At 32.8% G+C, this 15,309-nt stretch overlaps 2 protein-coding genes and 1 pseudogene across 7 annotated transcripts; all 3 read right to left on the bottom strand.

The window, feature by feature from the left end:
- Positions 1–612: 612 nt before the first annotated feature.
- Positions 613–2,372, bottom strand: LOC110650129 (UDP-glycosyltransferase 86A1). Its single transcript, XM_058147492.1, has 2 exons — positions 1,766–2,372; positions 613–1,659 (listed from the first exon to the last, which is right to left on the bottom strand). The coding sequence occupies exons 1-2, from the start codon at positions 2,286–2,288 to the stop codon at positions 743–745; spliced, it is 1,440 nt and encodes a 479-aa protein (XP_058003475.1). The 5' UTR covers positions 2,289–2,372; the 3' UTR covers positions 613–742.
- A 2,415-nt stretch (positions 2,373–4,787) lies between these two features.
- Positions 4,788–6,371, bottom strand: LOC110650142 (UDP-glycosyltransferase 86A1-like; annotated as a pseudogene).
- Positions 6,372–7,966: 1,595 nt separating this feature from the next.
- Positions 7,967–15,154, bottom strand: LOC110650149 (TSL-kinase interacting protein 1). Of its 6 annotated transcripts, none has more exons than XM_058147485.1 (15): positions 14,945–15,154; positions 14,377–14,469; positions 13,712–13,964; positions 13,513–13,595; positions 13,396–13,443; positions 13,180–13,289; positions 12,673–12,757; positions 12,292–12,568; positions 11,648–11,776; positions 11,399–11,544; positions 11,050–11,288; positions 10,591–10,963; positions 9,430–9,840; positions 8,735–8,863; positions 7,967–8,500 (listed from the first exon to the last, which is right to left on the bottom strand). In XM_058147485.1, exons 3-15 carry the CDS (start codon positions 13,836–13,838, stop codon positions 8,273–8,275), a joined length of 2,385 nt encoding a protein of 794 aa, XP_058003468.1. In that variant the 5' UTR covers positions 13,839–13,964; positions 14,377–14,469; positions 14,945–15,154; the 3' UTR covers positions 7,967–8,272. The 6 variants fall into 6 exon arrangements, with proteins under 6 accessions (XP_058003468.1, XP_058003473.1, XP_058003474.1 ...); XM_058147490.1 differs by having other exon boundaries at positions 11,648–11,773; XM_058147491.1 differs by having other exon boundaries at positions 11,648–11,758.
- Positions 15,155–15,309: the final 155 nt, after the last annotated feature.

Raw genomic sequence — 15,309 nt, 5'->3', positions numbered from 1 at the left:
TATAAAAGATAAAGATAATATACATGAGTTAATTAATGATAATAAAAATATTATTTTTCATATTGCAAATTCCTTTTACATTTTACATATGATTAATATTTAATATCCTAATATTACTTTTAAAATATATTTCATGCTTATAACGATGGTTGTTATCAAACAAATATTATTTTATTTTCTATTTTTATATAAAATGTTTTTAAATAATTATAATTAAAGCATTAAATTAATTTTGTAATACAATTTGTAAATTGATTTGAAAGTTTGTAATCATGAAATATCACTTTGTTTACTTTCAAATTTATTGTTAAAATAATTTTTTTTTATGATTTTATTTAAATTTGTTGTTTATAATTGTCTTCAAAACAATAAAATCTCAAATTTGAGTTCAATTAAAATTAATCATAGCAAAATAAATAAATTACCCATAAATTTATTTATTTATTTATTTTTCCATATAATTGCATGCTTTTAATATGAAAATAAACTTTACGTATATATATATATATATATTGCAATTATATTGATGATCTAGAATGTTCTAATCCAATAGCGAGGCTTGCCGTCCAAATAGAAGCATAATAGTAATCTCACCAACCGTAGAGTTTGAAGTCAAAAACCGAAGACTTCTATAGAATTCTACAAAATGGCTACTTCTACAGATGGATTTATTCTTTAGCTGAAGTGGAAAACACTCAAACATTCTATTCCTTTGTGCAAGTCTATTTTGATTCATGGATCTTCATCTTCCCACTTGGGAAATTTTGACCTTAAGATCACCAATAAACTGCTTGACATTTTTTTCTGACGATCCAGCGCTGGATACTGCATTCTCTACCTTCTCTTTAATTTTCTCCATATTCTTTTTCAAGTCATTGGCTGATTTTCCACTCATCAAACGGTTGATATTTTCTGCGATTTCATCTCTTCTGATTGGCTTCCTATCACAAAGATTGAGCCCAATCTTCCAATCATCAACCACTAACTTTCTATTAGTAATTTGATCAGTAAACAGAGGATAACACAACATTGGGACGTTAAACCATATAGTATCCAATATAGAGTTCCACCCACAATGTGTTAGAAAACCTCCAACCTTTGGATGTGAAATAACTGAAATTTGGCAGCACCATGGCACAACCAATCCTCTATCTTTGATCTCATCTTCAAATCCAACGGGTAGAAAATCAGTATCATCAGAACCTAAAATACCTGGACGAAGTACCCAAATAAAACTCACTTCACTAAGCAAGAGCCCATGGGCTAATTCTGCAAGATCCTCCTTGCTGCAAAAGGCAAGGGAACCAAATGAGACATACAAAACTGAACCACGAGGCTTGGATTGGAGCCACTGGGTGCAGTCTGAGTGAGACCACAGGCTAGTAGCCACAGTGGTCTTTGTGAACCCATTCAGGAGGAAGGTTGGTCCGATGGGATAGAATGGTTGTTTCTCTTGAAGGGCTGAGATGGTTTTGGGTTCAAGTTCTTGTACTGTGTTGCAAAGAACAAAATCTGCTTCTTTCACATCCTCAAATATTGCCTTGTAGATCATCCTCACCGCCACACCTATTGTATTTGGAGCTTGAAGATATGAGGGTAAGTCCTTGGGCTCTATACTATCCACTCCTGGTATATAATCTATGGCGTCCTCTCGATTATCTAGCAATGAAATTATGATTATATTTATGACACAGGTTGAAAAATAATAAATCTATAGCCTATCGGAGGAGGTGGCGTTAAAGAAAGAGATTATATATATACATACCATGGGAAGCATAATGACCATTAATCTTGAGGAGGTTCAAGTGATAGTAGATAGTGAAAACCATAGCTGGTTCAGTCCAAAATGAAACATTAACAAGATTATACTTGTTAGCAATCATTGATGGCCACACAAAGAAAGTGTCCGCGATTAAGCAAGTGACTTGTGGATTTTTGAGCACTAACTTTCCAACAAAATTATCAACATGAGCTGGGAAGACATGTATAAGGCCCTCCATGTATTGCTCTGAGTTGAGAAATCTGTCAAACCCTAAAGGAAATCCATCATTTATGGTTGCATAGTGTATGTCTAGGCCAGATTTACGAGCTTCAGTGAAGATATCGTCTTGGGTGGTATTGGTAGGAGCAGATTTCGTGATCTGAAGGTGGATTTTTTCTGTGTTGATGAAGGTAATGGTGAAGCCATTGGATGCTAGCTTTGTTGCAAGATGAACAAAAGGGACGACATGTCCTTGGAGAGGGCAGGGTACCATGATTGCATGAGGCTTGTCTTGTGCATCCTCCATCTCCGAGCCTGTGTCTTGAGAGAGAGAGAGAGAGAGAGAGAGAGAGTATGTTGATATTTAGTATGTTGATATTTAGTCTACTTTGTGTTAAGCTTCCGTGTTTGAATTTCTCTCTTTTGTCCTAAAAACCCAACAAAAGAAAAAAGACACGTCATTGATGTGATATTTCATATTTGCGGATAGCAAATGAGAGGATAAGCGATCAGCTGGGGATAAATTTTGATCAATGCAAAATATTATAATTTTTTAATTTAAAAATATAATATAAAATTTTATTAACTACAAAATTTTATGTAATAAAATTTTTTTAATCTCTTTATTATTAATTTTTCAGTCAATACTATAATTTTAATGTTAAGCTTAATTAATATTTTTTTAAATTATGTGTAAATTAAATTATTTTTTTATATATATAAAAATTTTTATGTGTAGAGAATAATTTTATACTTTATATAAAAGAAAAGAGAAAAATATTGATTAAGTATTATATGAGAGTTGTTCATATCAGTTTCTAATTAAAAAATCAGTAATTAAAAGTTAAATAAATTTTATTATGTAAAATTTAAAAATTTAAGAGATTAAAAATTTTAAAAATTTTATGTTATATTTTAAAATTAAAAAATTATAATATTATAATTATATAAATTCGGGTGACTATTGTTAAAATTTACTCATGAGCTAAGGCCTTACAAGTTTCACATACATGGAAGTATGGCAATCGAATTTCTCTGCTAACAGCGGGTGCTGTAGTCACAATGCCATGGCTGCTGGAGATTTGGGTTCAGGTTTGGCATCCATTCTAGCTATAGGGCTATCTATGTGATTAGGTTTTCGACTATCTTTTATGGGCCAGGGTTTGGGCTTAGAGCCTTGTATTACGTTTCTTTAATGAAATATATTTCTTACTTTAAAAAAAGAAAGGAAGAAATCTAAACGATGGAAGAATTTATTTCTCTTTTAATTTAAAAAAAATATTTTCTTATAAAAAAATTATTTTAAAATAAATATAAATCAAGCTAAAAATAATAATTTCATTAGGGGTGAGCAATCGATTCAAATCGAATCAAACCGAACAGAACCGAATTAAATTATAAAAATCAAACTATTAATTTTAAAAATCGAACCGAACTGAAATTGATGAAAAACTGAATCAAACCGAACAGCTTTATTTCGGTTCGGTTCGGTTCTGTTTAAACTTATCGGTTTGATTTTTTATTGATTTTTTAATTTAGACTTAATTTTCAAGTTATTTGGTCTAATTTTAACTTTGGTTTGAACCTAATAACCATTAATCAATGAAATTAAACAATTAATATATATATAATTAAATATAATTCATAAATTTTCCATAAAAATAAATTAATTCAAAAATCGATTCAGTTCGATTTAACTATATAAATCACTATTCGGTTCGGTTAGGTTTAACCGATTTTTTTCTCTTCAAAACCGAACCGAACCAAAATAACCAAAATTTTTATAAATTAAAACCGAACCGATTGAACCGAATTGACTCTGTTCGGTTCGATTTTTCGATTTGAACTGAATTCTGCTCAGCCCTAAATTTCATTAAAAATCTATTTATAATGAAAATTTTTAATTAAATTCACACAATCATATTATTTTTTATGATTTTTATTTTTTTAATTTTTTTAAATTAAAAAAAAATTAAATTCTTTCCTTTTTGGTTTTTAAATAAAAAAATTAATTGAATTAAATTATTTATTAATTTTTTAATGAATCCGCTTATTTAATTAATTAATAAAAAAAAAGAAAATTGTAAATTGTTGAAAGTTTGGAATCATGAATTATAACCTTTTTTTTTTTTAATTTTCAAATTACATGTTAACTTAAATTATTTTATTTAATCTTTTTGGTATGGATGTTATTTAAATTTGTTGCCCAGAAATTTATTTATTTTTCCCTATAATTGCATGCCTCTAAAATAAAAAATAAACATTAGGTATTTTGTAATTATATTATAAATATTTCAAAAGTGGAGAGACAGATATCATTATTTGTTGTCACATATATATTAAAAAATAATAATAAAAAATATAAGGCATAATTAATATTATAATATATAAGTCTAATCTGATTTGATCTAATAATTCAAAATATATCTCTCATTTAATATTATTAAATATTAAATTCAGTTCTCACTCTCTCAACCAATATTATGCTTGTCGTCCAAATAGAAGCATAATAATAATCCCACCAACCATAAAGATTCGGTTATGCTAATATTCAAGATTTTTATTTTTTTTTATAATTTTTTATTTTTAAATTGTAAGAGTAGATGAGATTATGAGTTTTAGTCTACATATCTATTTATTTTAAGATCTTATTATTTTTATTATAAAAAAATTTGTTATAATTATTCAACTCATTAAATTAAAAAAAAAATTAAAGACTTGTTGAGATGGATAATCAGAGTTTATTGAATATATTGCCTTGGCTGCTTACTTTTAAATGGTAGAAATTCTACAAAATGGTAGAAATTCATCTTGCCACCTGGGAAATTTTGACCTTAAGATCACCAACAAACTGCTTGAAATATTTTTCTGTTGATCCAACGCTGGATACTGCATCCTCTACCTTCGGTTTGATTTTCTCCATATTCTTCCTCAAGTCATTGGCTGATTTTCCACTCATCAAACGGTTGATATTTTCTGGCTTTCATCTCTTCTGATTGGCTTCCTATCACAAAGGTTGAGCCCAATCTTCCAATCATCAACCACTAACTTTCTATTAGTAATTTGATCAGTAAACGGAGGATAACACAACATTGGGACATTAAACCATATTGTCTCCAATATGGAATTCCACCCACAATCTGTTAGAAACCCTCCAACCGTTGGATGTGATATCACTGAAATTTGGCAACACCATGGCACAACAAATCCTCTATCTTTGATCTCTTCTTCAAATCCAACGGGTAGAAAATCAGTATCATCCGAATCTAAATTGCCAGGACGAAGTACCCAAATAAAACTCACTTTACTAAGCAAAAGCCCATGGGCTACCTCTGCAAGATCCTCCCTGCTGCAAATGGCAAGGGAACCAAATGAGACATACAAAACTGAACCATGAGGCTTGGTTTGGAGCCATTGGATACAGTCTGAGTGGGACCACAGGCTGTTAGCCGCAGTGGCCTTTTGGAACCCATTTAGGAGGAAGGTTGATGTAATAGGATGGAATGGTTGCTTCTCTTGAAGGGCTGAGATGGTCTTGGGTTCAAGTTCTTTTACTGTGTTGCAAAGAACAAAATCTGCTTCTTTAACATCCTCAAATATTGCCTTGTTTGTAGATCATCCTCTGCGCCACACCTGTTGTATTGGGAGCTTGAAGATATGAGCGTAAGTCCTTGGGCTCGATAGTCCCCACTCCTGGTATATAATCTATGGCGTCCTCTCGATTATCTAGTAATGAAATTATGATAATATTTATGACACAGATTGAAAAATAATAAATCTATAGCCTATAGGAGGAGGTGGTGTTAAAGAAAGAGATTAAATATATACATACCATGACGACCATAATGACCATTGATGTTGAGGAGGTCCAAGTGATAGTGGATAGTCAAAACTAAAGCTGGTTCAGTCCAAAATGAAACGTTAACAAGATTGTACTTGTTAGCAATCATTGATGGCCACACAAAGAAAGTGTCAGCGATTAAGCAAGTGACTTGTGGTTTTTTGAGCACTAACTTTCCGACAAAATCATCAACATAAGCTGGGAAGACAAGTATAAGGCTCTCCATCTATTGCTCTGAGTTGAGATATCTGTCAAACTCTAAAGGAAATCCATCACTTATGGTTGCATAGTGTATGTCAAGGCCAGATTTACGAGCTTTAGTGAAGATATCATCTTGGGTGATTTTGGGACGAGCAGATTTTGTAATCTGAAGTTGGATTTTATCTGTGTTGATGAAGGTAATGGTGAAGCCATTAGATGCTAGCTTTATTGCAAGATGAACAAAAGGGACATGTCCTCGGAGAGCGCAAGGTACCATAATTGCATGAGGCTTGTCTTGGTTATCCTCCATCTCCGAGCCTGTGTTTTGAGAGAGTGGGAGAGAGTATTGATATTAGTCTACTTTGTGTTAAGCTTCCGAATTTGAATCTCTCTCTCTTTCCCCCCCTAAAAATCAAGAAAGAAAAAGACACAGAAATGATGTGATATTTCGTATTTGTTTGATAATAAAAGAAAGGACAAGCAACGAGTTAGAGCTTCACATGTACCATGGTGGAGGTAAGGAAGAGTTGGTACAGAGATTTACCATGTCCTATCAATTTGTCTCCTCTCCCTCTCAATTTGTTCTTTTGTAATTTTTGTACCCATCATGTTTCCACTTCTAGTTTTTGTTCACCTCGTTTCTCTATTCATTTTCACCATTTTCTTGATAACTAGTTTTTTTATATTAATTTTTTTAATCATTTTTTAATTATTATACTGAATTATCACTTAATTAACAAATTATAATGAATTAAATATAAAAATTCCTGCTAATGAAAGTTCATTCAGTTGTTAAGGATTAATTAGAGTTTTCATGAAGTAAAGAATTCAGTTGATAAAAAATTTTAATTTTATCTCATAACAATAACAAGAATAATTATTATTTTTACACTATATATTAAAAAAAAAAGAAAATCAGTAGATAATTATCACAATATCTTATATATAATAAACTACTAATAATAAACGCTAATTATTTTATCTCTACATAATTTTCTTAAAAAAAAAAAACTAATATAATTTATTATAAGATCGATGTGAGCGAAGTTTTAAATTTTGACGTTAACATTAATAAGTGTTTTATCATTAAAAGTATTAGTGATAGATTGGCTTGTCACTAAAAGGTATTATTGACGACTTTAAATGAAATAGTGACGAGTATGTTATCACTAAGTTAAATTATTAGAGACAAATTCGTATAGCTATCATTATAAATATGTTTAGTTGTTTTTTTTATAAATAATACAAGTAAAGAAGGGTATTTTAAACTATCCTAATATTCCCCTCCTTTACAATTTCATATATATATGAAAAAATTATTATTTAATTTTTTTATTTAATAAAATTAATTATTTGATGTCTATATTTTAAAAAATATATTATTTAATTTTTAAATTTTATTTTCATTAAATTATTTAATCTCCCTATTAAATTTTTTATTATTTATACTATTCAAACTATTATTTAATTTTTTTAATTTAAGAAAACTAATTAATTGATCCATATTTTTTAAAAAAATTATTATTTAATCTTTTTATTTTATTAAAATTAATAAATTGATCCATTTATTTTGAAAAATATATTATCGAATAAAAATAAAAATTTTATTATGTAAAGACTAAATTTAAATTTACATTTTCTTTTTAAATTTTCAATTATTTAGCCATCATTTTTATATTTTCTCTACTTAAAATAATTTTTCTTAATTATTTAAAAATTTAAAGAAACTGATTAACTTTTTTGTATAGACAACTTATATCATTTTTATCGACAGATGAAAACAAAAAGAGAAGGAGAAGGGTGTGGGATTTGATCCTATCTAGTAGGTGATGCTGAGCAGTGATTAAAATCCTTGCATACATTACACTGGAGTGCCAATTTGAAAGAACTGTAACCCGAGATCAGAATTGAGGTAATTCACAGAAAACCAAAAGCAAGCAGGCTTGAACAATGTGTGGTCAGATAAAGAAGTTTTGCCCACAAGGGTTACACAGTTACATTAGTTCTGCAGAACAATTTACAGGATCATAATGAAAATAAAGAATGAAAACGTATGAAACTATTCATGTCTATTTTTGTACACATGCTGGAGACTCTGATCAGGGAACTTTTTCCACAAACAACCAGAATGTTCTTGGCTTGCACCAACCCCCTCAGCACACTCTCATTCCGTCAGTGAAATAAAAAAGGATTAGTCATTATATCCCAATAACGAGAAACTTTCTAAGAACGGAAAACTTAGTGAAATCTCAAACCCCGCTGCCAATTTTAAAATCTGAAAATGAGGAAGTTTCTCGAGCTTCAACTACAGGCATTGAGTCTTTCTCGTCCAGCCCAAAGAAGGAGCAATTTTGAAATGCATCCAAGCTGCTGGCTATCAAACGGTTCAAACCACTTAGGCTATCATTCAGAATAAACTCTTCACTATGGTATTTGGACGAGGGTATATCGAGATCCAATGGTCCTAAAGATTCAGGCTGCATGGCCCAAAAAAAGCAAGAAAAGAAAAAAAGTCAGGCAGTGTATTGCACAACAATCGGGTCAATTATCAGAAAATCCAGCTTAATCTCCCTCATAGCTAAGCAACTTAAGTTTACAAAACAATCTGTCTTCCTTGGAAAGAAATCAAGCTAGCAGATGGCTGTCAGAATGTTATCCTACGATATTTAAAGGGGATATGGAACAAAAAAGAGAAAAGAGAAAGCACATACCCAATAGATATCTGTTAGCCCAGTGAAATCTTTAGTCAAGTTGTCCACAACTAGTGGATCAGGTGAACAATCATCCACAGGTTCAGTTTCAGCAGGATAATCCACAGGCCCCTCTCCACTAGGCAATCCCTACAACAATAATAGCATACTTTACATGTGATCAACCTGCTTACAATGATAAACTCAACTCAACTCAACTCAATTAAGCCTTTATCCCAAAAATTTGGAGTCGGCTATATGGATTCGCTTTCTCCACTCTAAACGATTTTGGATTAAATCCTCAGAAATTTATAATGCGGTCATGTTGTACTACTTTCCTCCAAGTCAATTTAGGTCTACCCCTTTTTTTCTTTCTATCATCTAACCTAATGTGCTCAACTTGTCTAACTGGAGCCTCCGTATGTTTACGCTTCACATGACCAAACCACCTCAATATCCCTTCTCTCAACTTATCCTCAATTAGTACCACTCCTACCTTTTCTCTGATACTCTCATTACGGACTTTATCTAGTCTAGTATAGCCACTCATCCACCTTAACATTCTCATCTCTGCAACTCTTATCTTAGACGCATACGACTCCTTCAATGCCCAACAATCACTACCATATAACATAGCCGGTCGTATGGTTATACGGTAAAATTTTCCTTTCAACTTACAATGATAGCTCGAACAAAATTTCAGTACAAAATAATACCTCAACAAAAGCACCAGAAACCATTGAGTTCATCTGTTTGCCAGCCCCTGGAGAGACAGCATCGATTGAAGTAGGAATTTCCTGGTGCAGAGCATGATTCTTTTGAAATGAGAAGGCATCACATGTTTCTTCAGCATCCCAGATTGAAAATATGTGGGATGCCACTGTGGAAGGAGATACGATCTTATTCTGATGTCTTGACATATGAGCAGCAATAGCAGCATCAAATGAATCACAGCTAAATGGTATTTGTTGAAGACATTGGCTACTTTGAGCAATAGGTAGTTCAATGCAGTTAGGATCTACATCATGAGGCACTTCTGACAGTAGATCTCCAACACTAATGTTGGTGAGGCTGTCAGCCCATTCCCCAGCAGATAATGCAGTGCCATTGCAGAGTCTCAGGTGACCCTAAGTAAATATGAGTTAAAGAAAATGGCGTCAACAGATGTGCATATTTATCATGATTTAATGATAAGCATTGCCATACATTATAGAAGAAGGCACAAGTCACAATCAATTATAACTAAGGATTTCTCATTCAATCATGCACTTTGAAATTTTTACTTGCACAACAGCATTTAGTGATAATCTTCCCCTCAAATTTGAAGTTCAAACACACTGGAAAAAATATTATCCAGAAATTAGGAAAGAAAACGTCTCCACTTTTCTGCACAACATAATAAGAGATGCACACAACTCAACTCAACTAACTCCCCCCAAACTTATAAAGAGAGAACATCTATCATCTAAATGCTTTTGACAGTTGCTTATCTTGCATTAAATGCCTTGATAAATTAAAAGGAAGAAGTTACTAAAATGAACATATTTCTAGAATGTCAGCAAAAAAACCAACAATGTCATATAAAGCGGATGATGCTAGTTTATTGGTGTGCTAGAATCCTAAGTGGGCAAGAATGACACATCACTAAGCAGAACTCATGCTACTAAGCATTAAACTATCAATAAAACATGAATGCTGCACTGTAAGTCTTAATGTAAAGGCCAGAGAAAAAAAGGTCTAACATGAGGTCACAAGAATTAAGATGATAAGCACAAATGCAAAGGTTAAAAATCCTCAAGTTTTGAGAACCTCTACCATGCCTGAGGCCTGATACCATCTAACAATTTAGAAGTGTGAGACGAGACAAGTACACTTACTGCAGCATCTGAATGTTTCATATTTGTCCTATCACCAGTCTCCTTTTCATGCCATGATACCTTTGCTGCAGGATCCGACGACCCATCAAAGTTATTTCTAGGTCCTGTGGCAAACCCACTTAGATCATTGGGCACATCTGTGGAAGAGAGTGCATAATCATGACTCTTGATTCCTGTGGATAGCTGATCCTTACAGAGATCCATATTTTTCTCAGATCTATCATTGGTTGAGAGTCCGGATGTGGTTATGGAGTCCACAGTCTTCCTCTTTTCATTTTCCATGTCAATGGAATTTCCACCTGGAATGGAACTGGATGCTGAAGGTGCTTGCAGTCTCACAGATGCCAATTCAATGTTGGAAAACCAACCATATCTTCATTGAGGAGGTATATGTCAGTTTACACGTATTTGGATCTAAGATAAGCGTTGCATAAAGTTCAAAAGAAAATTAGAATAAACCTTAAGCGGAACACTGGAGGGCTTCCAATTGAAGTGTATACATCTAATGCACTGACAATGGAGTCTTGAGTCCATCTCTGATTACCAACAAGATTTTCTCTAAGAGCACTGTAAGGGAAAAGCATTAACTCTCCAGATGCTATACTTGAATTGCCCCATTTCCGATTTAGGTGTTCCAGTACTGATGATATCTTTTTCCGGGTACTAAGAGTCAGCTCCAGATGTGGATTATGTTTATCCTGCGAACATATGAAGACAAAATCATTTATTTAATGGTTATAAATACTGCTCAGCTGGTAAAATTTCATCTACAATGAAGTTATCGACATTAGTGTCTCTTTGTGCTCACCGTTTCTAAGGCTCTTCGAGTGCCATCATCAATTGGGAACAACTGGAGCTTAAGTTTCATATTAGTCTGAGCATTGACATAATAATTTTGTGAAAAAGCAGATAAAGGGAGGAGACCCTTTTCAATGGCATCAGGACTCTTAAGCTCTGGAAAATAAAATGTAAAAAAGTTGAGCTTATGAAACATCAGAAGGTATTAATTTCAAATTCATTGAGAAACATAAATTGATGATCAATTCACCTGCCATACGGTGGTCATGTTCAATCTCTTTATCAGTAGCTGTCCGCTCCAAATGCTCAGCAGCATCAGCAACTAAGGAAACCCCAGCAATTGCAGCTTTTTCCCATTTCTTATATGCAGCTGACAAGACAACACCTACTAAAAATAAGTAACGAAATGTTGGATACAAACAATTCAAGATTTGGAGCTAAAGAAAATAAGGAAAAAAAATTTGCTTCTCTTCATTTGAAAAATCAGGCAATAAGAGGAAATCAAGAAATTAGAGAAGCATTGCTTTTTACGCAGAATATCAAATACAATATGGACTCAATATTTACAACGTAAAGACTCTTTCAACTAGAACCTAAATCCATATCCCATTTATTAGAAGTTGTCTACTTTGGCACAAAAACATTTTAGCATACCATTGTTCGTATATCAAAAATTCAAGGAACTAACCATACCTAGCATGAACATTAGCACAAATATTGAAACAAAGTCAGCAAATTACATGCAGAAAGACATATGATGAGTTGGGAAACTTAAGTAATAAATGAGTTGGCAAACTTAAGTAATAAATGGATTTAAAATTCCAAGTCAAACTTTTCTATTAAGAGAACAATTATTGTTTTTCAAGAATTTCCGAATTGCAGAGAGTACAAAAAGATGATCACCTTGTTTCCGTCTTTGCCTTGCAGGTTTCATTGCAGTTGAGTCTCCTCTATTGCCGCGGATAACACCTATATTAACATTTCGCTTTAATGATCCCTTCCCAGCTCCTAACCTTTGTAAGTTTTGACTGTCCACCAGAACCAATTTAACGGTTCTAGTTTCAAGTGTTGATGCTCTATTCTGACTTGTGACAGTGCTTGGAACTGGAGGAGAAACATTTTCCACCTGTGAAGGCCGTTTCCTTACATTCTTCTTTCGGTCTTTTAAGAGTTGGTTTTCCTTCATGGTGAAGATATATTGATCAGCTGAGCAAATCCCGCAGCTAAATCATGTTTATAACCAGAAAGCATTAATTTTTAGATATATAGACAGTCTCAACTAACCAGTGCTTCTATAAATATCTTGAACCTTCGTGGCTTCAAGTGAAGCTTTGAGGCTTTGCAACTGTATTTTTCCAATAAGGACCACCTGCAGAAAGTCAAGATTTGAGAAAGGAAGACAAATCCAGTTGAGACTTGAGATCATGCTAGATGAAGTAACCCATAATGCTAATCTTCATCATGATGCCCTTAAGGGCTAACATTATGGTGGATTCATAAATATTTTGGATCAGAAACACACAGAACTGACAGTGGCTTTAGGTCTCAGCAAGGAAATCTCAGTCCCTTGACCATTGGAGGGCTTCTTTGAGCTAAGGAACCCTTTATGCATGCAAAGTTCTAAAATGCTTATAAATTGGCCTAAATAAAGAATCACCTATTAGAAAAATATAACATATGTGTCATGATATATTCAAAATCTTCCATTTGTTATTTAGTTTTAGATAGATTTCCTCAATTTACAATGTATGTATTAAACGAAACAATCAAGTAGTCTACAGTTAACATCACCATCGAAGCATTGCAGCATTAGTGTCTTTGGAGTTTTTGGCATCTAGACATAATCCTGGACCCAGCAATTTGTTCATACGCCTCACAAGACGATAATAATAATGTCTGACCTGCAAATATAAAAAAAGAACAGAAAGGTTGACAAGCAAACACGACAAATACATACCAAAAACTACCAGATGAAAACAAATGGAGCTATATCTCATAGCAATTTACCTGATCCTTGTTTTTGCTTTGGACACGACGGGTTATCTTTTCGAAGTTCTGCAACCAAAGCACAACAGTGTAACAGATAGAAAAACTAAAGGAAAGTACATGCCAATAATAACATACCTTGCCAACTTGTCGTAATGCAGTGAAGAAGCTTTCCTCCTCTTCACGTGTCCAAGCAGCCCATTGCCGTGTTGGTTTTTTTGCTGCATTAGAAATTTTCACAATAATAAAAAAATCTTACTAAATTATCCCATTAAATAGCATACTCGCTAAAGCATCTAGAACACATGATTAAAAAAAATCCACAAAATTAATGTACCTGGCTGTTGTGGCTTGACATGATCTGGGATTGATGATGTTATGCCAGTATCCCCATGCTGAATTGAAGTATTCTCATTGTGAGAATGTACCGTAGAGTCCAAGGAGACCTGTGACTCCATCTCCATGCTAAGGCATCACAAGAATACCAGATACTCACACACTGCAACTTCAAAAGTTCACAGTAATATTCCCTCAGAGCTCCAGCTTGGTGTAAAATTCAAAAGCAGCAACTCCAGTGGAGTGAGGATGAGCTAAATACAAATGATAAAAAAGATAACTATGAGGACCAAGATACCTTAATGAATGATCACAATCTAAATTATAACTATGTTTGCTAAAAGAAACTGCAATCTGGCTGTTTGAGAATCAACTATTCCTGTTTAACCATGTCTGTTCCATTATCGGGACCAAAAGGTCATCACCTGAAAAGCCTTTAAAAAATCAATTTCCTTTATATACCCATTGTTGAGATGACAGTCTCAACAATGGAGAAATGTACATATTCATAGGCTTCCCACTATGAAATCAGAATAGCCAATTGGTTTCAGCATATTGACCATTATTTATCTATTTGTTGTTCCACTCTTTTAATCTCAAAAAAAAAAAAAAAAAAAACACTGGTGCACATGAGTATCAATCCATATTCCAGAACAAATAACTTACCAAAGAAAATTTGTATTTCCAGCGTAATCAATCCACGTTATAGTAAGCTGCAATTTCTTGAAAATGGTATCATCAATAATTCACTATTCCCACCTTCATATATTTTACTAGAAAACCCTAATCAATACAAATCCTAACTCCAAAAGCTACGCAGAACAAATTTGTTTGCTAACTAATGCTAAATACGAATTAAATTTACCATTATAAAGCAAGTACCAAAACTTAGAAACTTCATAAACAGATACCAAATGTAAATGCAGGAAAATAGAACACATCGGAATTTCGAATCTAACTTTTTCAATACTATAAGATCCCAAATATAAAACCCAATGCCAACTGCACTAAATCCAAATAATTGACAAAATTAAATCATTCAATTACTAAAACAAAAAAATAAAAAAATACAACAGAGCTCATGAAAATGGCGAAATTTTCCTTCCCTCAGTTTTCCCCAAATTTCCTAGCAGCCAACTAAAAAATAGGGTTTTGGACTAGAATTGATAAATTTTGACTTTAAAAATCACGATCAAGGAAATGAAGCAGAGAAATTAAAGTGAATTTGATATACCTGAGAAAGCGAGAAAAGAGAAAATTGGAAGAATCGAGCAAACCCAAGAACTGGACGTACAAGCGTGGAGAAATTTGAACGCAAAGCAATCGAAACCGGAAAGAATCTCCAGTCTACGGTCGGCGAGAAAGGAAGAGAAGGAATTTTCCTTTTTTTTTTTGTTTTTTCCCCGCTTTTCTTATTTTTACTTTGGAGAAAAGGAAATAATAAAAATAAAAGCCAAGTTACCGCAATGGGCTAGTTAATTTTAAAGAATTTTTTTTTTTTTATTTCAAGACCATGGCAATGTAAAGGTATACTGTACCAACACTCACGTTTAGTAATTACTAATTGAAAGTAATTTTAGTAACACTTAAAAACTCACG

Source organism: Hevea brasiliensis, chromosome 5, assembly GCF_030052815.1.
Source record: "Hevea brasiliensis isolate MT/VB/25A 57/8 chromosome 5, ASM3005281v1, whole genome shotgun sequence".
Classification (NCBI taxonomy): domain Eukaryota; kingdom Viridiplantae; phylum Streptophyta; class Magnoliopsida; order Malpighiales; family Euphorbiaceae; genus Hevea; species Hevea brasiliensis.
The sequence above is the reverse complement of the archived record's forward strand: the minus strand, read 5'-3'. Positions and strand labels throughout refer to the sequence as shown.

Excerpts from the sequence above, each read along its gene's own strand:
- LOC110650129 (XM_058147492.1), bottom strand. The coding sequence starts at position 2,288 with ATGGAGGATGCACAAGACAAGCCTCATGCAATCATGGTACCCTGCCCT. Across the intron at positions 1,660-1,765 it reads TGGTCATTATGCTTCCCATG|ATAATCGAGAGGACGCCATA; the intron begins GTATGTATATAT and ends TTTCATTGCTAG.
- LOC110650149 (XM_058147485.1), bottom strand. The coding sequence starts at position 13,838 with ATGGAGATGGAGTCACAGGTCTCCTTGGACTCTACGGTACATTCTCAC. Across the intron at positions 13,290-13,395 it reads AAAGCAAAAACAAGGATCAG|GTCAGACATTATTATTATCG; the intron begins GTAAATTGCTAT and ends TTATATTTGCAG. Across the intron at positions 11,777-12,291 it reads AAGGCAAAGACGGAAACAAG|TAGGTGTTGTCTTGTCAGCT; the intron begins GTGATCATCTTT and ends ACTTATTTTTAG.